General features: G+C 42.3%; 2 protein-coding genes and 1 pseudogene across 9 annotated transcripts in view; 1 reads left to right on the top strand and 2 right to left on the bottom strand.

Moving 5' to 3' along the window:
* Positions 1-7,073, bottom strand: part of Arel1 (apoptosis resistant E3 ubiquitin protein ligase 1) — a 52,907-nt gene extending 45,834 nt beyond the window's left edge. For 3 of the 6 annotated variants that reach the window (XM_057782418.1, XM_057782423.1, XM_057782424.1), the window contains exon 1: positions 6,915-7,073. The gene's annotated coding sequence lies outside the window, so the exon portion shown is untranslated. Of the gene's footprint in view, positions 1-1,018; positions 1,120-6,914 lie in introns of all 6 variants that reach the window. The other 3 variants (XM_057782420.1, XM_057782419.1, XM_057782422.1) reach the window with 2 other exon arrangements.
* Positions 7,026-20,794, top strand: Fcf1 (FCF1 rRNA-processing protein). 3 transcript variants are annotated; one of them, XM_057782426.1, is made up of 8 exons: positions 7,026-7,140; positions 7,445-7,512; positions 9,796-9,867; positions 11,132-11,280; positions 15,422-15,494; positions 16,713-16,800; positions 19,517-19,611; positions 20,634-20,791. In XM_057782426.1, exons 1-8 carry the CDS (start codon positions 7,120-7,122, stop codon positions 20,680-20,682), a joined length of 615 nt encoding a protein of 204 aa, XP_057638409.1. In that variant the 5' UTR covers positions 7,026-7,119; the 3' UTR covers positions 20,683-20,791. The 3 variants fall into 3 exon arrangements, with proteins under 3 accessions (XP_057638409.1, XP_057638410.1, XP_057638411.1); XM_057782427.1 differs by lacking the exon at positions 16,713-16,800 and having other exon boundaries at positions 20,634-20,794; XM_057782428.1 differs by lacking the exons at positions 7,026-7,140; positions 9,796-9,867 and having other exon boundaries at positions 7,163-7,512.
* Positions 7,756-8,097, bottom strand: LOC130882682 (60S ribosomal protein L37a-like; annotated as a pseudogene).
* Positions 20,795-27,171: the final 6,377 nt, after the last annotated feature.

The following is a 27,171-nucleotide window of genomic DNA, read 5'->3' as shown; positions in this document are numbered from 1 at the left end:
CAAGCTGCCTCAAACTCTCGATCCTCATTTCAGTACTGACTAAGATCCCAGACATACACCACCACACCTGGTGTCAGACTTATTTCTCTTGGCTCCCTCTTTCAACATACTTCCTGGGACCATTTTCTGGAGCCATGTCCAGCTCAGAACAATTAAGAACTTTCAAAAATTTTAGAGTTGACAATATGTCTAAATCAACAGCAAATTTGTTTTGAGTATTTTAAAAGGAAAAGAAATTACTAGTTCAATTTACAACTTCCTCTTATTCTGATGGTTTCCTGTCTATAAAATGAACTCTTCCATGTTGATCCACAGAATGAGGACAGGCTGCCAAGCTCCCATCTCATAGCAGCCTTTATGTTCAGGTAACCCTGAACTACTGAACTTGGCTACAGCAGGAATATTTCTACAGTAATTCTCTGAATCTGACAAGCCGTCTCCCTCAATAAGGCTAGGAAGTTGTTATTTTATTAACTGTGCATGAAAGGGCAGGCAAATGGCCAGCTATGCAGCCCTGCAGGGTAGAACTGCAATTGTTACACACATATTAAAGGCTAAAATTTCTGCCTCTATTATGATCCACTTCTTACTTCCCAGTCCACTCTTGTTTTTTAGAGTAACTTTAATACTTTATTTAGTTATTGCTATTTCAGTGTGTACAGAGGTGTGTATGTGCCACATCTGTGTAGAGGTCAGAGGACAATTTTCAGGAGTCGGTTCTCTTTCCACTATGGGTTCCAGGGGGCAAATTCAAGTTGTCGGGCTTGTGTAGCAAGCACTTTCAACCAACTGAACCATGTAGCTGGCCCTACATTCTTCTTCCTCCTTTTTTTTTTTAAAAAAAAATATTTCTTTAGCCTGGTGTGACCGCTATGAGACAAACACCAAACTGGTCTACATGATGAGTTCCACAACAGCCAGGGTTATGTAGTAAGACACTGTCTCAAAACAAACAGCAAAAAAGTATGTATTTATTTTTATTTTATATGTGTGAGTGTTTTACCTGCATATGTCCTACCTGTATACCTGGTACCCTTGGAGGCCAGAAGCAGGTATTGAATCTTCTGGAACTGCAGTTGTGAGCTGTCATGTGGGTGCTGGGGACAGAACCTGGGTCCTCTGCAAGAACAACAAGTGCTCTTAACCACTGAGCCCTCTCTCCAGACCCCTCCAGTCTTATTTTTAAGGAAAAAAAATTATACAACTGAAAAGAAGAACAATCTTTTTACTGTTTGTTTGATTAGTTTGTTTTATTTTATTTGAGGGGGCAGAGTTTCATGTAGCCCAGGTTGGCCTTGAGTTCATTGTGTAGCTAAGGATCACCTTAAATTTCCTCCTCCTCCTGTCACCACCTTCTGAATTCAGGGGTGATAGCCACGTGCCATCGCTCCCACCTTAATATGAAAGAGAAGCTCAAAACTTACACACTCAAGCCAAAATTCCTGACAATTTTGAAGCTCAAGTTCCAGGCGAACAAGGGCTACATAAGGAGACCTTGTTTTTTTTTTTTTTTTTTTTAATTACACAGTTTAACTGCAATCTGGATTCTGGACTGGATTCTGCATAGAGGAGGAAGGTGAGCTGAAATTTTGTGATCATCAAAGTCTGTAGGTTAGTAGAGAATATCATACCACTGCTAAAATCTTAGATGCACCATGGCTATGGAAGAAGCTAACATTTAAAAAATAGATGAGAAGCAGATATGGACGCTCTGTATTGTTTTTAAACTTTTCTATGAATTTAAAATGATTACCCCACTATTTTTTAACTAAAATATAGTTGGTTAACTTTATATCCTCACTGTCCCTTACAAGTCTGATGCTGCTTCCCTAATCACTGCCCTACCGTAAGCAGTGGAAGGTTAAAACACTCTAGTAGATACTTTTCTGTTCCTTTCTACATACTACTTGCTCATCTGCACTGCCTTCTTTACCAAAATGTGAAAAACTGCTTCACACTTGGGAGGTCTCAGATGTTTTCTCTTCCAAATAGCTTTACTATTTAAACCAGAGGTTATCCTTACATTTGAACTTCCCAAAGTGGATGAAGGTTAAAATAACATGGGCTAGATCATGAGGGGTCTGTACTATTAAGAACTATTACTAACTATTAAGAAGTATATAATACTATTATCACATTACAGAAAATGATGTTGCTTATTATTAAATTATAGTTATCTCTGGCCAGAAAGTATAATGAACACAAAATACAATTAATATCAGCATTTCAATAATAACAGGCAAACTGCACTAAAACGAATACATTTGTTGTAAGTATACACATATATGAACACACACAGGTACACACATGCACCACAATATGTAAACCACCTCAAAAGTTTGAAAACATTAATATGAAAAAATGAAAGCTAAACATTCAATAACCATTCAAAGAAAATGGTGCCAAAGAATAACAGCTTACATTTAAACCTAAGACAATCAATGGCTAGAGGCATTTACAAGGTAAAATGATGGCTCTGGATGTAGCTGAGTTGGTAGAGCTGCTTGCCTAACATGAGGTTTGATCCTCAGCTTGAACTGGGGGGTGTGGTGCTATGCTGCACTCAGGAGGCTGAAGTAGGAGGATCAAGAAATTCTAGGTGGTTGGCCACCGCAGAGCACACCTTTAATCTCAGCACTCTGGAAGCAGTGGCAGGCAGACCTCTGGGAGTTCAAGGTCAGCCTTGAACTCCATGGGGAGAGACCCTCTATCTCAAAACAAAAAAACAAACAAAATTCTAGGTTATCCTCAGCTGCATAGCAAGTTCAAGGCCAGCCTGTGACACACCAGACCTTGTCTGGAAAAAAAGGGGGGGGCATAATATAGTAGAACTCATTAGCACATCATGGTATATTATTTGTGTTTTCATAAATAAAGCTCGCCTGGAGGTCAGTGCAAAGCAGCCCCACTAGTCTGTCGTACAGGCCTGGGAGTGGTGGCACACACCTTTAATCCCAGCAGCCACATTAGGTAGCCATAGAGGCTGGGCAGTGGGTGATGCATACCTTTAATCCCAGCTAGAGAGTAATATAAGACAGGAGGAGGCACATCTTACGTTCAGTCTCATTCTGAGGATTTGTGGAGGCAGGAATGCCATTTCAGTTTGAGACAGAGGTAAGAGCCAGTGACTGGTTGCTTTGTTTTTCTGATCTTCAGAGTGAACCCCAATATCTGTCTCTGGGTTTTTATTATTCGTGCTATGTTGATTGTAGTAAATTAAATATTATACAATACTCTAACCAAGACCCTTCCAGGAAGATGAACACGTGCAATAATTTCTCCAAAATATTTGAATTTATATACCTCTAGCTGACCATATTCCATAATATTTACGTATTTACAAGTCATTCTTCAACAGAGCCTGAGTGTTTTAGAGTAGTTAGCATACTGTCTGGGACAGAATGGGCTCTGAATAAATGCCCTGTGAATAAATACATAGTAGTAATATATCTCTAAAGTGTCACACAAACCAATGCAACACCAAGACCTAGGAGAACATGATGTGTTAATTTTACTTTATGCAGCCGGGCGGTGGTGGCGCACGCCTTTAATCCCAGCACTCGGGAGGCAGAGGCAGGCGGATCTCTGTGAGTTCGAGACCAGCCTGGTCTACAAGAGCTAGTTCCAGGACAGGCTCCAAAAACTACAGAGAAACCCTGTCTCGAAAAACCAAAAAAAAAAAAAAAAAAGGAAATTTTACTTTATGTGTATGCTATGTGTGTGTGTTTTCAAACAATCTCAAGAGCCCATGAAGGTCACAAGGTGTCAAATCCCCTGGAGCTAAAGTTACAGCAGTTGTGAGCTGTCAGATCTGGGTGCTGAGAATCAAATTCGGGTCACTAGGACAGTCGCCAGCGCTGTTAACCACCAAGTCATCTCTCCAGCCCTGCTACTTCATTTAAAGGTAGTCAAATTAAATTAAAAAGTAACGGACAGCAACAAATGTTTGCTGGGGAAACAACATGAACCATAAGGGTAAGTGTAAAACTGTGTTTGAAGCTAGAAATCATATCTCTAAATTAACTCGAAATACAAGACTTTCTCTAGGGACTCTTCCACCAGCCATAATTTTATTAAACATCTATTTAGACCAATGAGTGAGAAGAATAAAATTCAAGTCCAATTAAGTATTCAGACTGTGGACTCAACAGCTTCACAGATTCTTTCTCTTCAGTATGCAGAAAAATACACAAGGGCCCTCTGAACCACCAAGAAGGACTAAAATCATTCTTTTCCTCACAAGAGTGCAATCAAAAGTAATTCCATTCTGCTCCCACCCAACAGAGTCAAAACCATCCCTCTCTCCATCCCTCTCGAAGAATGCTATATAATAGCTGAGTGTTTTAACCGTAGGCTTTAAGAGTCTCAAAATTACAATGCAGCAGAAACACTTGTCTGACTGTGTCCACCCCCACAGCGTTCCTACACTAATTTAGCTTCCTGTCAAGTATTAACAATCAAGGGATCAGAAAGTTCTCGGAAGAGAAACTACAAACCGCTTTAATGTGAAATAAGGAAGGAAAAAAAAGTTCATGGATTTCACACTGAGAGGAAAGGGTTTTTCTGTCAGGGCCTGCATTTCAATGCAAATTACTATTTAACTAGCTGCAATTTTCTCTTCAAGTGCTCTCAATAAGCACACACAGACACTTGCACACACAGGCACGCACGCGCACATGCACACTTCTAATCAATCTCCATAGGTTTAAAAACAAAAACCGACCATGTTTACTTTAAAGGCTAAATGCCTAATCACTAACATGTTTCAATTTAAAAAAAAATGTGGCTGCTGCTAACTCTACCCATGAATTACAGCTAGGCAGAGGCAAACTGTTCTGAAAAGATGAGATGTAATTTCCTGGGGGTAAAGCAAGAGGTACCGACAATCTCTAAAGATGTGTCAATAATAAAACTATTTCAACACCAAAAATTTGCTACAAACAGATATGTAAACTATAAAGAGATCTGAATGCGATGTGTGGCTAAAAGAACACAAGGAAGGACACCAGTTCTATATCCAAATCAACTCAAAATGATCCATTATAGAGACCTGAAATTTTAATAAGTTTTCTGAAGTTTACCAATATGCTCAAGTTTCAAAATAGTACAAATATATTAACATGTAAGTGGAGTAACATTTCAAGTTGGAAAACCATTACATGAAATGACTGAAAACACTTAAAAAGAGTTTCTTTTTTGTGTTGTTTTATTTGTTTTTTGAGACAGGATTTCTCTGTGTAACAGTCCTGGCTGTCCTGGAACTCACTTTATAGACCAGACTGGCCTTGAACTCACAGAGATCCGTCTGCCTCTGCCTCACGAGTGCTGGGATTAAAGGCCTGAGCCACTGCCCAGCTAAAAGAGTTATTTAATGGTAAGCTTTCCAGGGACTTAATGAGTATAAAAACACAAGCCCTGGTGGCATCCTCATACTATGTACTATGATGACTATCTTAGCTTTACGGATGAAGAAACAGAGGCACCAACTGATGGCCCAAAGTAACACACTGCAAGCAAGCAACATAAAAGGGTTTAAACTGCAGTCAATCAAACTCCAGAATTCAATAACCAATGCACTGTTATACCGTGAACATCTTTTTAACCCAGTAACACTAGGTCATCGTCACGCACTAAGAAAAACACAAGCTTTTAAAACTAAACAGACCTCTGAGCATCTAGGCCACAGCTTCAACATCAGAAAGATATGGGGGTACTATGAAGGTCAAAGTGTCAAGAAAATGATGATTACATAGTTTAGAAGTCTCATAAGCAGCATGACAGTCATTTTCAGAAAAACTGTCACCTGGCTTTCCACAGACTTTCGAGGAGTAAAAGAAATCTCTCCAAATGGTTAAGAATAACTAGGAGGGGGCTGCAGAGATGGCTCAGCGGTTAAGAGCATTGCCTGCTCTTCCAAAGGTCCTGAGTTCAATTCCCAGCAACCACATGGTGGCTCACAACCATCTGTAATGAGGTCTGGTGCTCTCTTCTAGCACCAGAATATTGTATACATAATAAATAAATATTTAAAAAAAAAAAAGAATAACTAGGAAACATAGCAGGTTCTAAAAGCAAAAACCAGAAAACAAAAACGGACACCCCAGAAGTTATCTTTCTCGTTCTCACAAATCCTCCCTCTCCCGTTAAGGACGGCACACCAGGTTTCATAACAAATATCTATGGTTCTCCCACCAAATTCGAGGCGTGGTAAGTACTAGCTGCACAAACAAGCTTATGCCCGTCTTCCTGTGACCATCGACAGAAGGCCGCTGCGACTGGAGAAGTTAGTGAGTAAGTGCTTGCAGAACAAGCAAGACCTCAGTCTGGATACCCAGGACCTGGACAGAAAACAAGCCAGGGTAGTGGCGAGTGTTTGTCATCCCAGTGCTGGGAGGCAGAGATGGGAGTTATCTCTGGGGCTTTCTGGCCAGACAATCTAGCGAAAAACAGGGGGAAAGGAGGGAGTGTTTCAGATTCGGTGAGAGACTCTTAAAACAAAACAAAAAAGTGGAGAGAAAGATAAAGACAAGCTTCTTCTGACTTCTGCTCAGAATGCACCTGCACGCTCGTGCTTGTACGTACAAGTACGCACACGCGCACACACACACACACACACACACACGATGGGGGTGTCCTTAAGCGTTGTTACATCCTTCTCTTCCCGAAGAATCGTCCACCCAGCCTCACGAAGTACTGTGCCAACGAGGAAAACCAAGCAATAACCAGAGCCTCCGGGCTGAACTACAGAGCCCTGGTGCACCGGAGGATAAACAGACTATATTTGCAAACTACCGGGCAGCCCAGGATTCTGACCCCGCTGTTCTCGACCCCCTCTCTCGCTCTCCTTCTGGAACTCTGGTGCCTGCGGGTCGACTAGGCTCTGTCTCCGGTTGGGGCGTGAAGGGAAACGTTACCTGAACTGGGGCTGCAGCGTGGCCAAGTCCTAGCTTTAGGGTCCGGGGAGGCAGGGGCCGCATCCAGCACAGAACCTGCTCTCCACCCGACCCCCAAAACTCCCCAGTCTCGATCTCAACCGGCGTTAAAAGCCGGTTCGAAGGTTTTCCGTTTCCCAAAGTGACTTCCGCCTCCGGGTTGACTTTTGCCGGAAGCCGTACATGGATGACGTTAAAGTGTTGCGCAGTAAGTGATTCCGGAAGAAACAGGAGTACAGCGTGAACATGGTGAGGAGAGTGGGAGAAGGAACTTTGTCGGAGGGCTTTGCGGGTATATGGGAGCTCAGCGCGTGGCCAGATGTAGCCTCGGAGCTCCCCTTGTGTTTTGTTTTTTCCATTGTGGTCTTAGCTCGAAGGAACCTATGTTTTACAGAGTGGGGAAGGGTCTGGCTTGTGTTTGCGTAAAGGAGAAGCGACAAGAACAATAGAGAAGGAAATTTTAAAGGATGCACTGTTTCCAGCTCTTTTAACTCGAAAATTTCCGTTTCAAGGGGAAGCAAAAGAAAACAAGAAGATATGCGACCATGAAGCGAATGCTTAGTCTCAGAGATGAGAGACTGTGAGTGGCCAGAATCAACTGATTTCTTAAACTGATCAGAGATACAGAAAAATCACAATGGGCTAAGTAGTAAAACTTGTTATTTTTGTTTTGCTTATTATGTCTTAGGTCTATATTCATGGAATTATAGTCACTCGTTCTAGAGGGTGGGGAGGATGGTGTCACTGTGTAAAAGCCGGTGAGGTCCCACCATGCTTGTCTTCAGTTTCCAATTTCTTTTCTTTCTTTTTTTTTCTTGTTACGTAATTAACCCATTTATTTAGTTGGCTGCGCACTATTGAGTAGGCTTGGGTATCAAATGGTAGCACTTTTACTGGTCTTTCAGTTCCCTCAGTCTTCTGATGGCAGACTTCGCTGTGACGGCAGAAGTCGTGTTGTAGGTCCAGGCCCCGCCAGCCACTGCTTTCATGCAGAAACCACAGCGCCAGATGCCGACGGCTCGTCTCTTCATCTTGGTCTTGCCACAGAAGGAGCACGTGTACATGGCGTGCTGGCTGATTTCAATTTTCTTCACCATTTTCCGGAGGGAGGCACCATAGCGGCCACATATTTCCCGACGATCCCGACCTTCTTGGTGCAAACCATGTCGCTGGAACCTAAGCCAAGCACGGAGAGAACCAGTTTCCAATTTCTGACACCCAAGTTTCAAAGGGAGAAGGGAAAACCCCAAGATACATCCATTTTATAAATTACAAAAATTCAAAATGTTAGGCAGGCGGTGCGCACGCCTTTAATCCCGGCACTCGGGAGGCAGAGGCAGGCGGATCTCTGTGAGTTCGTGGCCAGCCTGGTCTACAGAATGAGTTCCAGAACAGGCACCAAAGCTACAGAGAAACCCTGTCTCTAAAAACCAAAATAAATAAATAAAAATTTTAAAAAAAGAAAGAAAACAATTCAAAATGTTAGAAGAAACTAGAGTGATAATTTCCCATGATAAAGAAGACCCAATCAGTTTCTCTACATCAGTAAAGACAGGGTGAACAGTTTTTAAATAAAAACCGGCCTTTGTTGTGTTTTAAGAGTCTTAGAACAGGGGCTGGAGAGATGGCTCAGCGGTTAAGAACACTGACTGCTCTTCCTGAGGACCCGGGTTCAATTCCCAGCACCCACATGGCAGTTCACAACTGTCTGAAAATCCAGGTCCAGCGATCTGACACCCTTACACCTGTGCACATAAAATAAAGTTAAATAAACCATAGAAGATTAAAAAAAAAAAAGAGTCTTAGAACAAGAGAATGACCGTTAAAGCCTTCAGAACTATTATTCTCAGCTTCTGATGTGAACTTTTATTGTATATTTTTAAGGAATGATGTCCCGCTGATAATTTCTTTGTGGTTAAGAGTTTTATATGTGCTGGGCGTTGGTGGCGCACGCCTTTAATCCCAGCACTCGGGAGGCAGAGGCAGGCGGATCTCTGTGAGTTCGAGGCCAGCCTGGTCTATAAAGGGAGTTCCAGGACAGGCTCCAAAGCTACAGAGAAACCCTGTCTCGAAAAAAACCAAAAAAAAAAGTAAAAAAAAAAAAAAAAAAAAAAAAGACTTTTATATGTGTGTTATGTCTCGGACCTTTATAAGGAATGTGGGAAAATTTTGGCCCATACTGGTTATTAGAGGTTTTTGTTTTGTTTTTTTTGTTGTTGTTGTTGCTTTTTGAGACAGGGTGTCACTACGTAGCCTTGGCTGACCTGGAATTTACAATACAGACCAGACCTCAAACTCCTAGAAATCTGTCTACCTCTATCTACCTCCCTGGTGCTGGGAAGGCTATCAGGTCCAGCTTGGGATATTCAGAAGTATTCAGAAAGTAGTATCAACCTCTTCACAGCCTCTTATAAGTGGATTTTTATTAGCATATATTAACTATACATAGTAAGTTTCTTATAATGTCTTTTGTCATAATAAACCTCCATTACTCTCTTGGAATTAATCACTGATAAATATTAAGGAAAAAGTTAATTAGAATTTACTCATTAACATTTTTTGGTTTTTAACCTTATTGATTAATTTTTATATTTTAAGCCCCTTCCTCCTACAGTTACTTGCTGTCAAAGTGTATGTTGATATTAGCATCACAGGCACAAAGCTGGATTGCTTTGATGCCTTGAAGGCATTAAAGAGAAAGGAAAGACGTTGGACTGGAACTTGAGGTGATAGGGATTGAGCCCAGAGCTTCATACGTACATCCGGTGCTCTACCACTGAATGACGTCCCCAGCAAGCTGGAACTTCCCAATGAAATTTTCACTGTATCATTTTTCCTCTTCTCCGGATTTACTTTTTTACAGTAAAGAAAAGGATAGATTAAAGCCTAAAAAGAAAGAGAAGAAAGATCCCAGTGCGCTGAAGGAAAGAGAAGTGTGAGTATGAACGAACGTTAAGTTCTCATCAAAGTAAAGAGATGCTAACCCATGGCTCCGTTAGAGTCCAGGCTTCCTGTGAGCTGAGTGATTTACCAGCAGGTTCTGCACACACACAAATGAAAGAGGTTGATAGGATATACTGATGTCAGTGCTTTGGGGGTCTCTGAATCCCATGGGGCACTAAGTTTTCCCCTATGGCACTGGGGAAAAAATGTTTTTCCTTTAAAAAAAAATTTTTTTTTTCTTAAGTAATTGCCACACTAAAAAATTTCACGCCGGGCGGTGGTGGCACACGCCTTTAATCCCAGCACTCGGGAGGCAGAGGCAGGCGGATCTCTGTGAGTTCGAGACCAGCCTGGTCTACAAGAGCTAGTTCCAGGACAGGCTCCAAAACTACAGAGAAACCCTGTCTCGAAAAACCAAAAAAAAAAAAAAAAAAAAAAAAATTTCACAAAAGAGAGACTATATTGGTAAAGTTATATATTCTGGATGAAAGTCATTCCTTTAATGTTAGTATATTTAACTTTATGAAAACTCTTACCACATTTTTCGTATTTTGCTCTGGGGTCACAGAGGCTATATTGTCACATAGATACTGGTTCACACAGCAATGTTTGAAGATCATGGATTTTTAGGTGAGCGACAGGCTCTGCTATAATATGTGATCCAAATTCTAAACGATCGTTTACATTCCATACAAGTATTTAGGATTTTGAGAACGGCAGACTGGCGGTAGCGTTGATTCTATCCTGATAACCACCTCCAGCCTCTTTGTGCCCCGTAGCCGTCCTGATCAAGGAGAAACTAGGTTTGGGGTAATCATGGTTTTAAAGTCATGTCACAGCTTTCCAGTGAGGCTGATGTTAACATGTGGTTAACTTTTTTAAAGATTCCTTTTTTTTCTTACAGCTATGTGTGGCGTGTGTTTATGTAGGGCATGTGTGTGTCTGTATATGGGCATGTTCTCATGAGTTTGGGTGTCTGTGGAGCTTAGCGGTTTAGGATCTCCTGAAGCTGGAATGTCAGTTGTAGAAACTGAATTCGGATCCCCACAAGAGCACTAGGACATACTTTTAACTGCCGAGCCACTTCTTCAGGCCCTTTCCTGACTTCTTTTAAACTCTGACTTGCAGTGAACCAGGGGAAGGGACAATTGCCTGAATGAACTTTCTCAAGCAGATAACTTCATTTTTGGTTTCACTAACATCAAAATTATTGATACAGACTTGAGCTTGTGATCTTCCTTTCTTTTTCCTTCCAGCCCCCAACATCCTTCCTGCTTATTCTTCCAGTACAATACACAGCTGGGCCCACCGTACCACATCCTTGTTGATACCAACTTCATCAACTTTTCCATCAAAGCCAAACTAGACTTAGTGCAGTCCATGATGGACTGTCTGTACGCCAAGTGTGAGTATCATACTTTTATGTTTCTATCACATCTGGACAGAATAATCATATTGATCCAAATACATGAAAGAAAGAAAGTGAGGATCTCAATGAATGAACTACCAGGATTATTAATTTTCAATAAACCCAGCACTGTCGGTTTTCAATAAATTGAGATCTAATGCATACCTGACTAGGAATAATAGTTCAGTTGTCATAATTTAGAAAACAATGCTCTGACTGTTATTATTAAAGACATTAATTTTGAACCTAGATTTTAAATTTTGAACAAATGAAAATCTATTTTTGGTATATACATTTATATGAAGCAGGATGTGTTCTCCATTACACTCCACAATAGGGCAGCTCAATAAAACGCTTTTCCATTTGTGGTCACAGGGCCGGAAGTCAAATAATGGGCAGTTCTCACATTTGTTCAGTTAGCATTTATTTGTGCTACCAAAGGTCTGGGGTAGTTTTACCTCAGTGTACAATTTGCCAGTTACAGAGTCCCTTATTTATTTGGGTATTCCTTTGTACTTGTAATCCTGAGTAGGAAAAAGAAAACATAAACCATATCTAAGAGAACAGCTCCTAATAGTTAGGTATATTACATTTTTGGTTTAGGGAGGTGGCTCAGTGGCTCAATGGAGCCTTCCTAGCATTGAGAAGCCAAGTCCCCAGCACTGCCAAACAAGAAGAAGAAGCCTGGTGGTGGCACACGACTTTAATCCCAGCACTTGGGAGGCAGAGGCCAGCAGATCTCCGGCGGATCTCTGAGATTGAGGCCCATCTGGTCTTAAACCAAACAGCCAGGACTATACAGAGAAACCCTGTCTTGAAAAACAACAACAACAAAAACAAGATCAGTTACATTTTATAATTGATGGGTTTCTATCCATAGGGTTTTTTTGTTTGTCTTTTTCTGTAAGGACAAATGACGTTCATACTGGTACTTTGCACCTCCTTTTCAAAAGGACACTACAGCCGGGCGGTGGTGGCGCACGCCTTTAATCCCAGCACTCGGGAGGCAGAGACAGGCGGATCTCTGTGAGTTCGAGACCAGCCTGGTCTACAAGAGCTAGTTCCAGGACAGGCTCCAAAAAAAAAAAAACCACAGAGAAACCCTGTCTCAAAAAAAAAACCAAAAAAAAACAAAAAACAAAAGGACACTACAGGCATACATTATTGTGGTTGGAGAGTTTGGTTATAGGCTCAAGTAGAGACACCGCCTCCATCTGTGGAGCAGGTGAAGCAGCAGTGCTAATATGGGACAGTGGTAAAGTTATCCAGGAGGTCAAGCTAAGACAGCTGCGGAGGTCAGTGTACACAGAACATCCCTATACCGAAAGACCGTACTGAGACTTTCACACCTAGAGCAGCGACGTCCTGCTTAGTGGTTAATGTGACTGTGATGTGAGATGTCCCTCTGTATATGTGTTGCTTATTTGTAAACGGAGATTGCTCATTTGTTTCCTGGTCATCTAACCCAAATACTCACACAAAAAATTCATTAATTACAGCACTGCTTGGCCAACAGCTTAGGCCTATTCCTACCTAGCTCTAACATCTTAAATTAACCCATTTCTATTAATCTGTATCACCACAAGGCTATGGCTTATGCTTCCGGCGGTATCCTCCTTCAGCAGCTACATGGTGTTTCCCTTACTCTGCCTACTCTCTATGTTCAGATTTTCTGCCTAGTTTTACTCTGCTAAGCCATTGACCCAAAAAGCTTTATTCATCAACCAATAAAAGCAACACATGCACAGAAGAGCATCCCACATCATGACTGGTGCTTTTAAGCTAAAGCTAGTTCTTATTTATATTTTATAAAATCCAGACCAGAAATATAGCTCAGTAGTAGGGTGTTTGCCCAGCACGTGTGATGCCCCACGTCTAATACCCAGTACTACACATACTAAAACACAAAACCAAAGAAACCTCAGCTGAAGGAAAGGGAACTGGAAAGAAAGCAGGAGTGGGAACTGGAAGTGGAGTTGAGTGTAACACTTGCATGGTGTGCATATGATCTCTGGGTTTGCTCTCCAGCTCTACCCCACCACACTGCAGAAAGTCCTAGGCCTCCAAAGAATCATACTAAATCCTCTCTGCATGCGTAAGTAAATAAATAAGTAAATAGGCAAGCCCAGGCAACAGCCTACCTATTTTCAATGTGGATGGTAGACATTTTAAGTCTAATATGAGATGGGCTGTTCAACAAAAATGGTTTTTTGTTTTGTTTTATTTTGTTTTTTTAAAATAAAACTGCTGGGAGTGGCAGGTTGAGCTGGAGGGATGGCTCAGCAGTTAAGAGCACTTGTTGCTTTTGCAGAGGACCTGGTTCAGTACCCAGGACCCACACGGCGGCTTACAGTGATTCCAAGTCCTCATCTGACCGCTACAGCCACCAGGCATGTACATCATTGCACATATATATAGGCAAAACATTCATACATGTTAGATAAATATTTTTTAAAAGATACTTTAAAAAATTTAAATATACTAGGGCCAGCAGGATGGCTCATCAGGTAAAGGCACTTTCCACCAAGCCTCCTGAGTTTGAGCCCAGGAGCCCATGTTTTGGAAGGAGAGACCAGATTCCTACAAGTTGTCTTCTGATCTTCATACATGTTCTGTAGCACATGATCCCTACCATCCCCCCGTAAATAAATGACTATAATTTAATTTATAATTACATATAATTATAATTTAATTTTGTGTTTGTTTGTTTTCTTTTTCGAGACAGGGTTTCTCTGTAGCTTTGGAGCCTGTCCTGGAACTAGCTCTTGTAGACCAGGCTGGCCTCAAACTCACAGAGATCCGCCTGCTCTGTCTCCCTAGTGCTGGGCTTAAAAGTGTGCATACACCACCACTCGGATAGTTTTGAATTTTAAATATATAGTAATGCTTTTGAAAGACAAGGGGGCCGGGCGGTGGTGGCGCACGCCTTTAATCCCAGCACTCGGGAGGCAGAGGCAGGCGGATCTCTGTGAGTTCGAGACCAGCCTGGTCTACAAGAGCTAGTTCCAGGACAGGCTCCAAAACCACAGAGAAACCCTGTCTCGAAAAACCAAAAAAAAAAAAAAAAAAAAAAAAACATTGAAAGACAAGGGGGAAAACTAAAAGTAAATTTAAATGAAGAGAATGCTAGGTCAATGAAATTAGATGGTTATGGAGTCAGAAGGCCGTATGTGCTTGAAGACTAACTTCACAGTAATAAACCCTGAGAGCATGGGGCCTGCAATGGAGTAGGGAAGTATGCTCCAAGAGCCTCCGTATCATCAGCTATTATGCCCCACAATGGGCGGTGCTCCTCATTTTCCCTACCCCTGAGTGACATTAATCTAGTTCTGTTTGTATAGATTTGCCTGTTCTGGGCATTTCATACATATAGAGCCTCTGATGTGACTCTCATTCAGCATGATGCTGTCAAAGATCACATAGTGCATACTGTTTGATGTCTGGTCATGCGTACTGTGTGTAGAGGTCACATTTTAGTTTCCTGTTCTTGGTTTTTGCATTAAATAATAAACTTTACTTTGTTTGTATATGTAGATGGGTGTCATCCTTTTAAGCTACATATTATTCTTTTTAATATATAATTTTATTTATTCATATGTAAATATATGGGGAGGAATTTGTTGTTTTAAGACAGGATCTCATGTAGTCTGTGTTGGCTTAATTGTGTAGCTCAGGATGACCTTGGGCTACTGACTCTTCTGCCTCTACCTCTGAAATGCTCAGATTATAGATGTGCATCTCTCCCATCTGCCACCCCAGCCCCATGTTTTGAGGATTGAACCTAGGACCTCCTGAATGTTAGGCCAGCACTGTATCACTGAGCTACTAGCCAGCCCACTTTTACTTTTTGTTTTGAGACAGGGTCTCACCAAATTGCCCAGGATGGCCTTGATCTCCTTCTAGTCCATGCAGGCCTTGGACTTTTAATCCTCCTGTATCAGCATCTGGAGCAGCTAGGATCACAAGCCTTTGTCGACATACCTGACTCTTTTAGTTCTTACTGATTGTTTCAGTAGACTTAGTCTGTTGTTATTGCACAAGTCTGCAGGATTTTACAGACTGAAATAAATATATTTCAGCGGATATCTTTATAAGTTCTGTTACTAATTTTTATGCTGTGTTTATTTGTTCCTTGCAGGTATCCCTTGTATAACTGATTGTGTGATGGCTGAAATTGAGAAATTGGGCCAGAAGTACCGAGTGGCATTGAGGTAGGAAACCCTGTCTCGAAAAACCCAAAAAAAAAAAAAAAAAAGAAAAAATTATAATAATAAAATAAAATAAAAAAAGGCTAGAGAGATGGCGGAGTAGTTAAGAACATTGCTGCTTTTCCAGAGGACCTCAGCCCCATTCCTGCTATCCATATTGGACACTCAAAACTGCCTGTAACTCTCTCTCCATGTCACACTGCTTGTTCTCATACAAGGATGACAGCTGAAAGGGAACAGTGAATTTTTTTCACAGGTCACTTCCTATGTAAATGCAAATCTAGAAAGTTCCAGGAAAACTCATCTCTTTTCTTTTTTTTAATGGATCTTACACCCACATACACACACAGACAGTTCACTAACTAGCCTGTTATACAGCAGATTAGCAAAGGTTCTCCTATATTCATACCTTCAATTCACTCTTTCTCTCCCCCTATCTCTTTTGTAATCAGACAAGCATAGAAAAATGTATTTAGGCCAGGCAGTGGTGGCGCACGCCTTTAATCCCAGCACTCGGGAGGCAGAGGCAGGCGGATCTCTGTGAGTTCGAGACCAGCCTGGTCTACAAGAGCTAGTTCCAGGACAGGCTCCAAAACCACAGAGAAACCCTGTCTCGAAAAACCAAAAAAAAAAAAAAAAAAGTATCTAGCCTTCATATTGTTGATGGGCTATGCCATGGTGATCATCCATTTGTGCCTGTTTTGCAGTATATTTGTGTAAGACAACTTCCTAAAATGGATTTGATTTTCTTTTTTTTTTTTTTTAATATTTATTTATTTATTATGAATACAATATTCTGTCTGTGTGCATGTCTGCAGGCCAGAAGAGGGCACCAGACCTCTTTACAGATGGTTGTGAGCCACCATGTGGTTGCCGGGAATTGAACTCAGGACCTTTGGAAGAGCAGGCAATGCTCTTAACCACTGAGCCATCTCTGGATTTGATTTTCAATTCTGACTTTTCTTAACTCTGTAGGTTTGAGCAAATTAATGTCTGAATCTCTTCCCTCTTTTGTAAACAGAAATACAAACGCCCTAGAGTTTGTGTAGTAAACGAGCTCAATCGCTCTCAGCTCCTGATTGTAATTTCCTTCCTCATAAGATGAAAACATAAGCTTTGGAGGCCAGAGGGTACCTCATAATGCCCACATAGATTTGTTACCTTTGGTTTACTGGTTGGATGGAGAACATTTTTCTTTAATTCACTTTTCTAATTCTGTAGAATCGCCAAGGATCCACGATTTGACCGACTTCCGTGCACACACAAAGGAACCTATGCTGATGACTGCTTGGTACAGAGAGTCACTCAGGTATCAGCATCGCTTTTGAGATGTTGACTTTGTGCCTAAAAAAACCTGGGCAGTGGTGGTGCACACCTTTAATCCCAGCACCTGGGAGGCAGAGGCAGGTAGATCCCTGTGAGTTTGGGGTCAGCCTGATCTACAGAGCAAGGTTCAGGACAGCCAAAGTTACACAGAAAAACTTTTCTTGAAAAACCAAAAGAAAAAAGGAAAAAAAAAAAAGTGGCAAGCTGGAGCTGAAGAGGTGGTGTTTTAGTGAACAAGAGTACTTGCTGCTCTTGCTGAGGACCCAGGTTCAGGTGCCAACACTCACATCAGGTGGCTCACAACCTTCTCTAATTCCAATTCTGATGCCTTCTTCTGGCATCTGCAGACACCTGCACACATGTATTGCATACATATACACTAAACACACACATACACACACAAATATATATATATTTTTGGAAGGAAAAAAGACACTATCTGGGTGCGGTAAAGAGGCAAAGGTAGGTAGACCTCTAAGTTTAAGTTCATCCTGGTCTACATAGCCAATTCCAGCTATCCATGCGAACCCCCCCAAAAAGGGGGCACATATTATTACCTACCTTCTGAATATTAAGCTTCAGTAAGGTACTTAGGGTGGGTTTTTTCATGTATACATATATGAAAATATATTTATGAAATATATATGTGAAAAATATGTGCATATATATCTTTATATATAGTGCATATATGTGTATATATATATTTAGCAGTTGTTCATAATCAGCGTAGATATGATACCACTTGAAAAAGTAGATCTAAAAAAACTGCTGTAACCATAATGGGAGGAGCATGTGCTTGAGAAGGAAGTCTGATTTCAAATCTCAGCCCCTTACCCATTGGAAGCAGAGGCAAATAGATCTCTGTTCAAGGTTCAAGGCCAACTTGATCTATATAGTGAGTTTTAGGCCACCCAGGACTACAGAGTGGGATTATGTCTTAAATAAAACAAAAACAACTCCAACAACTGCATTAACTTAGTGTGTGATTTGGGACAATGATTGGATCTTTATTCCACAAATTCCCTATAAAATGTTTTAAGTGAATTCATGTAGCTATAATAATATATCACATTCCACTATCCTGTGAATCTTAAATAAGGTTCCATTTCCACCCCATGAAGGAATGATGTTCCTCCCCACCATACCTAACTCAGAAATGTCTTCTTAATTAAGTCTGAGAATCTCCCAGGGTGCTGTCTCATACACTGGATTAATTACTTTTTGAATTCTTCCATTCTGAACTGCTCATCAAATAATACAGAACATCTGCTATTGGTTATACCCTTAAGAACCTTTCTCTGGCTGGAGGTGTCGCTCAGGCTGCATCAGGTCCTGGATTTGATCCCCAGCACTGAGTGAGACAGGAAGGGAGGGGGAGAGCCTGGCACTTGCAGAGGATAGAATGAAGAGAGGAAGAACTTGGCCCTTGCTAAAGATGACCGTCTTCATTCAATGACTACTCTGCCCTTTAACAATTTGATCCATAGATGGGGCCACAGCACAACCTCCACCTCAATGATAAAGTTTTATAAAACTCAATGGAGACTTTTTTTCCCCCTTAAGACAGGGTTTCTCTGTAGCTTTGGAGCCTGTCCTGGAAACTAGCTCTTATAGACCAGACTGGCCTTGAACTCACAGAGATCCACCTGCCTCTGCCTCCCAAGTTCTGGCCTCTGCCTCCCAAGTTCTGGGATTAAAGGCTTGCGCCCCCACCGCCTGGCTTAATGGAGATTTTTTTTTTTAAAATATTTATTTATTATGTATACAATATTCTGTCTATGTGTATGCCTGCTGGCCAGAAGAGGGCACCAGACCTCATTACAGATGGTTGTGAGCCACCATGTGGTTGCCAGGAATTGAACTCAGGACCTTTGGAAGAGCAGACAATGCTCTTAACCACTGAGCCATCTCTTCAGCCCCCTGGAGATTTTTTTTTTTTTTTTTTTTTTTGGTTTTTCGAGACAGGGTTTCTCTGTGGTTTTGGAGCCTGTCCTGGAACTAGCTCTTGTAGACCAGGCTGGTCTCGAACTCACAGAGATCCACCTGCCTCTGCCTCCCAAGTGCTGGGATTAAAGGCGTGCGCCACCACCGCCCGGCCTCAAAGAGCTTTTTTTTTTTTTTTTTTTGGTTTTTCTAGACAGGGTTTCTCTGTGGTTTTGGAGCCTGTAGACCAGGCTGGTCTCGAACTCACAAAGATCCGCCTGCCTCTCCCCCTGGAGATTTTTATATGAAGTAAACTATAACAAAGTAGTTTCCAGCTGATAGTTAATGTTAAGCCAAACTGGGATTTTGAATCTTAGAGATCCTTCTCCTGGCCCAGGACCTGCCTACTTACACCACTAAAGAACTTCAGCATATCTCTGAATCACAAGGAAGGAAGATCTGTGCCCTCCAATATAAGGCATTTACAGTCAGGGTGTTTTCCCAAAACTAAGGAATTGTCTGCCTTAACTGTGGCAGTCCTTCTGTGTGTGAGACAGGAAACAGTTTGCAGCTTAAACACTTCTTTCTTTCTTCCCCTCAAGATTCATAAGACCACATTGAGGCCAGGTAGCTTACATCTGTTATTGTGTAACTATCTCCTAGGTCTTAGCATCCTTTCCTCTGCTAGTTATTGTGAAAATGAGGGACTATTCAGTGGTTGTGTGTGCAGATACTCTTGTGAGTCCTTTGTAAACATCAGTGGACTTCTCTTTCAGCACAAGTGTTACATTGTGGCTACAGTTGATCGGGACCTCAAACGAAGAATCCGGAAGATCCCTGGAGTTCCTATCATGTATATTTCTAACCACAGGTGAGAAGTTGCTATTAGAAAGTGACTAGAGGCACATGTTGGTCATCAGTGAAAGTAGAGCAGGTTATAAAGTCACAGAGGATTTCCAAGAAGTGACACTATCCCAGTGACGTCTAAAGTTGAAGAAATGCAAAAAAAAAAAAAGAAAGAGAGAAAAAAAAGGAAAGAAAAAAGCCGGGCGATGGTGGCGCACTCCTTTAATCCCAACACTTGGGAGGCAGAGACAGGCGGATCTCTGTGAGTTCGAGACCAGCCTGGTCTACAGAGCTAGTTCCAGGACAGGCTCCAAAACCACAGAGAAACCCTGTCTCGAAAAACAAAAATAAATAAATAAATAAAGTTGAAGAAATGAGACAAAATAGCAAGAATAAGGACAGAAGATAAAGATAGGATTTAGGAATGAAACAAATCAAATTGGTAAAATAAGATTATTAGATGTGCATGTATTACTTTGTATAAAACATTTTAAGTCATGCTCATCCTTTTAGGTAGAAATATCCTTTTTGTAAGATTTTTGTAGGGTGCTTGATCTTCAGCATGGAATAAAACTGGCCATGGTAGAATACCTATAGTCCCAACACTGAGGAAATAGTCACCAGAAATTCAAGATCATTCTTGCTACTCAATGCATTTGAGACCACCTCAGAGAGAGGAATATTTTATTAACACCTCATCTTGGAAACTAAATGTTTATTTTAATCAAAACAGTTCTTTATTCTTCTTGGATGTTCCCATGTCTGCCCTATACATACTACTGTGCCCAGCTTTTCCATTTGGGAAGAGCACAGTAAAAATATGGGCTGATTTAGGGTATCCTGGACCCAAGTCCTAGTTGCCCCTTGCCAATGCTGTGACTCGAAGAACGAAGGTAATATAGTCAGCATTTTGGTATAAGCCATTCATTGTGGGGTCCCTCTAAAATAGTTACCTCCGATAAGGTTTAAGAGTAAAGGGTGGGGGTGACTCAGACGAATTCTGTGCCATACCTCTTTTTAACAGTGTCTGTTTTCCTTCCTGACCAGATACAACATTGAACGGATGCCAGATGATTATGGAGCTCCTCGGTTCTAATTCTTACCTGACCACATTCGCCTGCCTTTCTTTACCAGCTTTCTCTGTTGTCAGTTAATTAAACACACTTTTTGTTGTTTCTTTAATCATATTTTGTCTCAATTTTAAAAATAGCTGCATCTTTAAAAAGATTATATTATTAAAATGTGTATATGTATGTTTGCATGTGGATATGTACATGTTAGTGCAGGTACCTTTTGGGGCCAGAGACCTCAGATCCCCTGCAGTTACAGAACTGAAGTTACAAGATGTCTGAGAACTGAACTATCCTCTGGAAGACCAGCCAGTGCTCTTAACTCTTAACCACTGGGTCTTCTTTCCAGCCCAATTGTATCTTTTTATGAATGAGATGCTCCAGGGGGTGTTCACATAATTTGATTTACTTAGTGTCTTAGTCAGTGTTCTGTTGCTGTGAAGAGACACCATGCCCACGGCAGCTTTTTTTTTTTCCCCTTTTTTTTGCAGGGAGGGGGGCGTTCAGGACAGGGTTTCTCTGTGTAGCAGCTCTGGCTGTCCTGGATTTGTAGTCCAGACTGGCCTTGAACTCACTGAAATCTGCCTGCCTCTCCCAAGTGCCAGGATTAAAGGCATGCGCCACCATGCCCAGCAACAGCTATTATAAGGGAAAATATTTCATTGCAGCTGGTTTATGGTTTCAGAGGTTTAGTACATTATCACCACGGAAGCATGGCAGGGTGCAGGCAGACACAGTACTGAAGAAGTAGCTGAGAGTTCTACATCCAGATCAGCAGGCAGCAGGAAGAGAATGAGGCTCACTGGGCCTGCCTTGAGTATCTGAAACCTCAGAGCCCACCCCCAGTGAGATACTTCCTCTGACAAGGCCACACCTCATAATATTGCTACTCCCTGTGGACCTAAGAGGGGCATTTTATTCAAACTTAGCAAACCTTTAAATACAATTTTAGAGAAAATATTGTTAGGGTAACAATATCAGGCAAGTTGAGAACAAGTTTTGTTTTAAAAACGAAAAAAAGAGAAGCCTGGTGTGGTGAGTGTTATGGTTTAAGTAAAATACTGCAGATCCCCGAGGGGCGCAGTGGCAGAAACGCTGCAGGTCCCTGAGTGGTGGCAGTGAGCAACGGGCCATGAGACCACGCCGAAGGTCCCCAAGCAGCAGCAGGCGTGGGTACTGTGACCACAGCAGTCTCAGGCAAGGAACTTCCCAGTGGCCTGCGGTCCATGAGGGTCATCAGGTCCTAGGCACTGAGCTGCATGGTGGGTGAGAGACGGAGGTGGGTAGGCATGCCATGCAGAGGAAGTGGGTATTTATTTAGTGGGTTATGGAGGGGAAAGAGAAAGTTGGGAGAAGAGCAGAGAGAGAAACGGGAGGTGGAGAGAAGTGGGAAGAAGGGAGTGAGGCAGAAGCTGCCTCTTCCGAGAGGGAGAGAGACAGGGAGAGAGGGAAGAGACTCAGACTGAAAGCTGATGACCAGCTGGCCTCAGTGATGTGGGGCATGGCTTATCTCTTAAAGGGACAGGACAGACCATTACAGTGACCATACTTTTAATCTTAGCACATGATACAAGTGGATCTCTGTGGGTTCAACACTAGCTTGGGCTATAGAGTGAGGTCCTTTTAAATGAATTTTTACTTTAATAAGAGATAGCCTTTGATGAGAAGAGCCTTGTGCTTAGGACATCTTTTGAATTGTTCCAGTTCAATGAATCAGGTTCCTCTTTTTGTTTTGCTATTTTTGCTTTTTTGGTTTTTGTTTGTTTGTTTGTTTGGTTTTTTGGTGTTTTTTTTTTTTTTTTTTTTTTTTTTTTTTTTGGTTTTTCGAGACAGGGTTTCTCTGTAGCTTTGGAGCCTGTCCTGGAACTAGCTCTATAGACCAAACTGGTCTCGAACTCACAGAGATCCGCCTGCCTCTGCCTCCCGAGTGCTCGGATTAAAGGCGTGCGCCACCATTGCGCGGCTGTTTGTTTTTCTTGAAACAGGGTTTCTCTGTAGCTTTGGAGCCTGTCCTAAAACTCACTCTGTAGACCAGGCTGGCCTCAAACTCACAGAGATCCGTCTGCCTTTGCCTCCCAAGGGCTAGGATTAAAGGTGTGTACCGCCACTGCACGGCTTCAGGTTCCTCTTTGATAGTGATAATCTATTTGACAATTATGTGCTTTCAAAAGCCTCCCATTAAGACTGACTTGCTTTTTTCCAGCTGCATACTATTCATATCTTTTGGCTCTGGTAAGCAGTAACTATGCCACAGCCTGATGGCTATCCTGTCTTGAAATTTCCTCCACTTAGCAAATCAGTCCATTGCCTGTATGACTGCATCCCCACTCAAGCTGACAGGACACAAGCACCATACAGTCAGAATGTCAACAGCAGTGGTAGTGGTGCATGTCTTTAATCCCAGCACTCTGAGGCAGAATCAGGCAGATCTCTGAGTTCAAGGCCAGCCTGGTCTACAAAACAAGTTCCAGGACAGTCAGAGCTACACAGAAGCCATGTCTTGGAAAACTAAAACCTCTCCCTATCCCCTAATAAAAGAATACTGGAACAAGAATGACTTCTTTCCCTATCCCCAATAAAACAATACTGTAACAATAGCTTCTTGCCAGCTCCCAACAGTCATGTTCCCCTTTGAAACTCATGAGTCTGGCCTTCATGTTTTTCTTGGCATTCTAGTCTTCCAAACTCCCAACAAAACATTCCATTAAGTTCTGCTTACAACTTCCGAGAGCTTTTCTAGGTTAGTTATTGTAAAGGTAAAAGTAAAATGCTGCGGCAGAAATGCTGCAGGTCCCCAAAGAGCCCGTTTACGCACTAGGAATAAATACTGGTCCCTGTTAGTGGCCCCACAAACTGCCCACGCCGCAGTACTGTCACCCACATCAGAGGGCCTAGTTTGGTCTTACATTGTTTCCCCAGCTGTTAGTCCAGGGTCGGTGTGCTCCCACTAGCTCTAGTTCTACAATCCTCTTAACCATGATCAAAACATGATCAAGTTTATCACTGCTAATTTTCTGAGTTACATGCCTTGCTGTGACTAGAAGCAGCTTACAGATGGAAAAGTTTGTTTCAGCTTACAGTTCCTTACTGTGGAGAAGGCGTGGTCACTCTGCATCTGCAGTGGGGCAGAGTGTGGACACTACGATGTTCGGTGCACTTTCCTTTTATCCCAGGAGTTCTCAACCTGTGGGGTGTGGCCCTTTTGGAGAGTCAAGTGACACTTTCACAGGGGTCACCTAAGACCATCAGAAAGCATAGTTACATTTAGGGTCATAACAGTAACAAAATTATAGTTAGGAAGTAGCAATAGAAATAATTTTATGGTTTGGGGTCACCACAACATAGGGAACTGTATTGAAGGGTCACAGCATTAGGAAGACTGAGAACCACAGTTACAGTCAGTCTGAGATCTCTGCCCATAGAAAGGTACAACCCTCCTATAAGGTGGATCCGTCATACCTCAATTAACCTAATTCAGAAACTTTCAGAGAGCTAATTCTAAAATGACAAAGACTAACCATCACAACCGGGTGGTGTTGGTACATGCCTTTAATCCCAGCACTTGAAAGGCGGAGGCAGGCAGATCTCTGTGAGTTCGAGGCCAGCCTGGTCTACAGAGTGAGTTTCAGGACAGGCACCAAAGCTACAAAGAAACCCTGTCTCGGGGAAAACAACAACAACAACAACAACAAAAACACCCTAACCATCACTAACACAAAGTGCATAAACTAAGGATTTTTCTAAACTGAACTACCTATGTAACTGATTTACCCCAAGTAAAAAGCAAATATTTAGCTGAGCATGATCGCACACTTCAACAATTTCAGAACTGAAGAGGCAGAAACAGGAAGGTGAGTTCAGGTTCATCTTTGACTACATAGTAAGTTCCAGGCCAGCTTGGGGTATATGAATCATTATCTCAACAAGCAAAATGAAGGGGCAGGGTTTTAAAAAAAAAAGTTCCTTTAGTGACTTGCCTCATCTCTATTTGTGTTAGCAGGCATTCTCCAGAGATTAAATAAATAAGAGATTGTGTGTGTGTGTGTGTGTGTGTGTGTAATATGAAAGGAGATTGCTGGTTTACCGTGGCATACAACCTTTCTCTGTGTCTCTCTTCATGAGGCCACACTAGTATGATAACTGTCAGCCAGGGCGGTGGTGGCCTACATCCTAATCCCAGTACTTGGGAGGTAGCGGCAGGCGGATCTCTTTGAGTTAGACGACAAATCGAGCTCCAGGACAGCTAGGACTATTACACAGAGAAACCCTGTCTCAGAAAGAAAAAAAAAAGACCTTATGTTAGGAATTTTTATAACACGAGCTCTCTGCCGCCGCAAAAATCCCAATCAAGCCAAATGACAACCAGTCAAATTAAAGAATATCCAGGTTTAATGGAATTTCTGCGCTCTTGGGTGGCCCCCGAGGGGGAACCGGGAAACCACAAACGACTGGGGTGGAGGTGAGGACACGGAGACTTTCCGGGTAGTAGTTTAAATAGACTGGGGGAGTGGTCAAGGTTTGGCAGGCACAGGGGCGGGGCCTCCATAGATGGAGGCCCGAGACCGGGACTTATACCTTGGTTGAAAGGAACCAGACAACCTCCGTTTTACTGATCAAGAATTTACATTTGGAACCGCAGTGGTGGCGCACTCCTTTAATCCTAGCACTCGGGAGGCAGAGGCAGGCGGATATCTGTGAGTTCGAGGTCAGCCTAATCTACAAGAGCTAGTTCCAGGACAGGCACCAAAGTTACCGAGAAACACCTTGTCGGACAAAAAAAAAAAAAAAAAATTTACATTTAGCATTGTCCCTTTGAAAGCTTAATTAAGATGTTTTGGGGATGGAAATAAACTTGCTAAGGTGTAAGCTGCAATAAGGCTAAGATCATCCTTGTGCCTCTGTACTTCTTCCATGGGCTCTGGTGAACACCCACACCCATTACACAACAGGTCTGTCTGCCTTGTGGAGTGATTTCTGTCACCAAGTCATTAGGAGTAACATCTTTTTTTCTTTAATTACTTCTTCAATTGAGCCTTCCACATTCAATTAATTTAATTCTCTTAACTGCTTGGGACAATCTTTTCCCTCCAATTTTTGTTTACTTTTGGTTAATTGCAGCTTCCATCTGCACGCCCTTTGTTCCTCTTGGTAAACACCTTCTGCCTGCCTGCATTTAAACCAAGAGTACCTCAGGCACCTAAGCTAGACACCCACTCTCACAGTAGGATCTGGCCACGCTGCTTATAATCAGTATTCAGTTTTGGTTTTCTCCAATTTTTGCCTTCTTTGAAGGATCTCATTACATAACACAGGCTAGGCTGGAGAATGCTTTGTAGGCCACGTTCAGATTGGATTCTTCTGCCTCAGCCTACTGAGTGCTGTGATTATAGGTGATTATAAGCATATGCTGCCAAGTCCAACTATTCCATTTTCGTTACTGTTCTTTCTGAAGCAGGGTCTCATGGAGCTCACAGAACTCGTTAAGTAGTGGAGAATGACCTTGGATTCCTGATCCTCCAGCTTCCACTTCCAGACTGCTGGGGAGGATTACCCTTGTGAGCCATGACACCCAGTCTTTTTTTTCCCTTCAAGACAGGGTTTTTCTGTAGCTTGGGAGCCTGTCCTGGAACTCACTCTGTAGACCAGGCAAGCCTCAAACTCACAGAGATCTGCTTGCCTCTGCCTCCCAAGTGCTCGGATTAAAGGCATGCACCACCACTGCCGGGCTAACACCCAGTCTTATGTGATGCTGAGGAACTGAACCCAGAATTTCATGTGTGGTAGACAAGAAATCTATCAAGTGAGCTGTATGACAAGCTGTTGGGCAGACATTTCCTCCCAGACCCAAACACTTCATCACTCAGGAAGCTCCTTCAGACAGAAAGTTAACAACACAAAAATAGCCTCAGGAAGTCCCTGAAACTGATCAGATTAATTAGGCTCCTCCTTCCCAAGAGTACTAAAATCTTTTTTTTTTTTTTTTTGGTTTTTCGAGACAGGGTTTCTCTGTGGCTTTGGAGCCTGTCCTGGAACTAGCTCTGTAGACCAGGCTGGTCTCGAACTCACAGAGATCCGCTTGCCTCTGCCTCCCGAGTGCTGGGATTAAAGGCGTGCGCCACCACCGCCCGGCTACTAAAAACTTTTGAGAGTCACACTCAGACCACATAAGCAGCTTGAAAGAAGCCAATACCAGCTAAGCGGTCTAGAAGAGGTACAGAACCAAGTACTGGAGGCTGATACTCTCCAGCTTCTTGAGCGGCTTGCAGGTTGTGCAGTATGCTTCGGAGTTTCCAACTTTGGTGAGCTGCGCCTCACGTGCCTTGGTGATGCAGTTGTTTCCGAGTCATTTGTGCTCCTGAAACTCCTCTCCCATATTTCTTTAAGTAACCCAACTGAACTCATCGTTTTATTGAACTTTGGTGTTATACACGCTTCGGTCTGGGTCCGCAGTGGGCTTCCTCTCCCAGCTGAGCAGACCTTGTCATATCTCCCCAGGAACAGTCAAACACACGGCT

Source organism: Chionomys nivalis, chromosome 10 (genome assembly GCF_950005125.1).
Source record: "Chionomys nivalis chromosome 10, mChiNiv1.1, whole genome shotgun sequence".
Classification (NCBI taxonomy): Eukaryota; Metazoa; Chordata; class Mammalia; order Rodentia; family Cricetidae; genus Chionomys; species Chionomys nivalis.
This window is presented reverse-complemented; position numbering and strand designations above follow the sequence as displayed.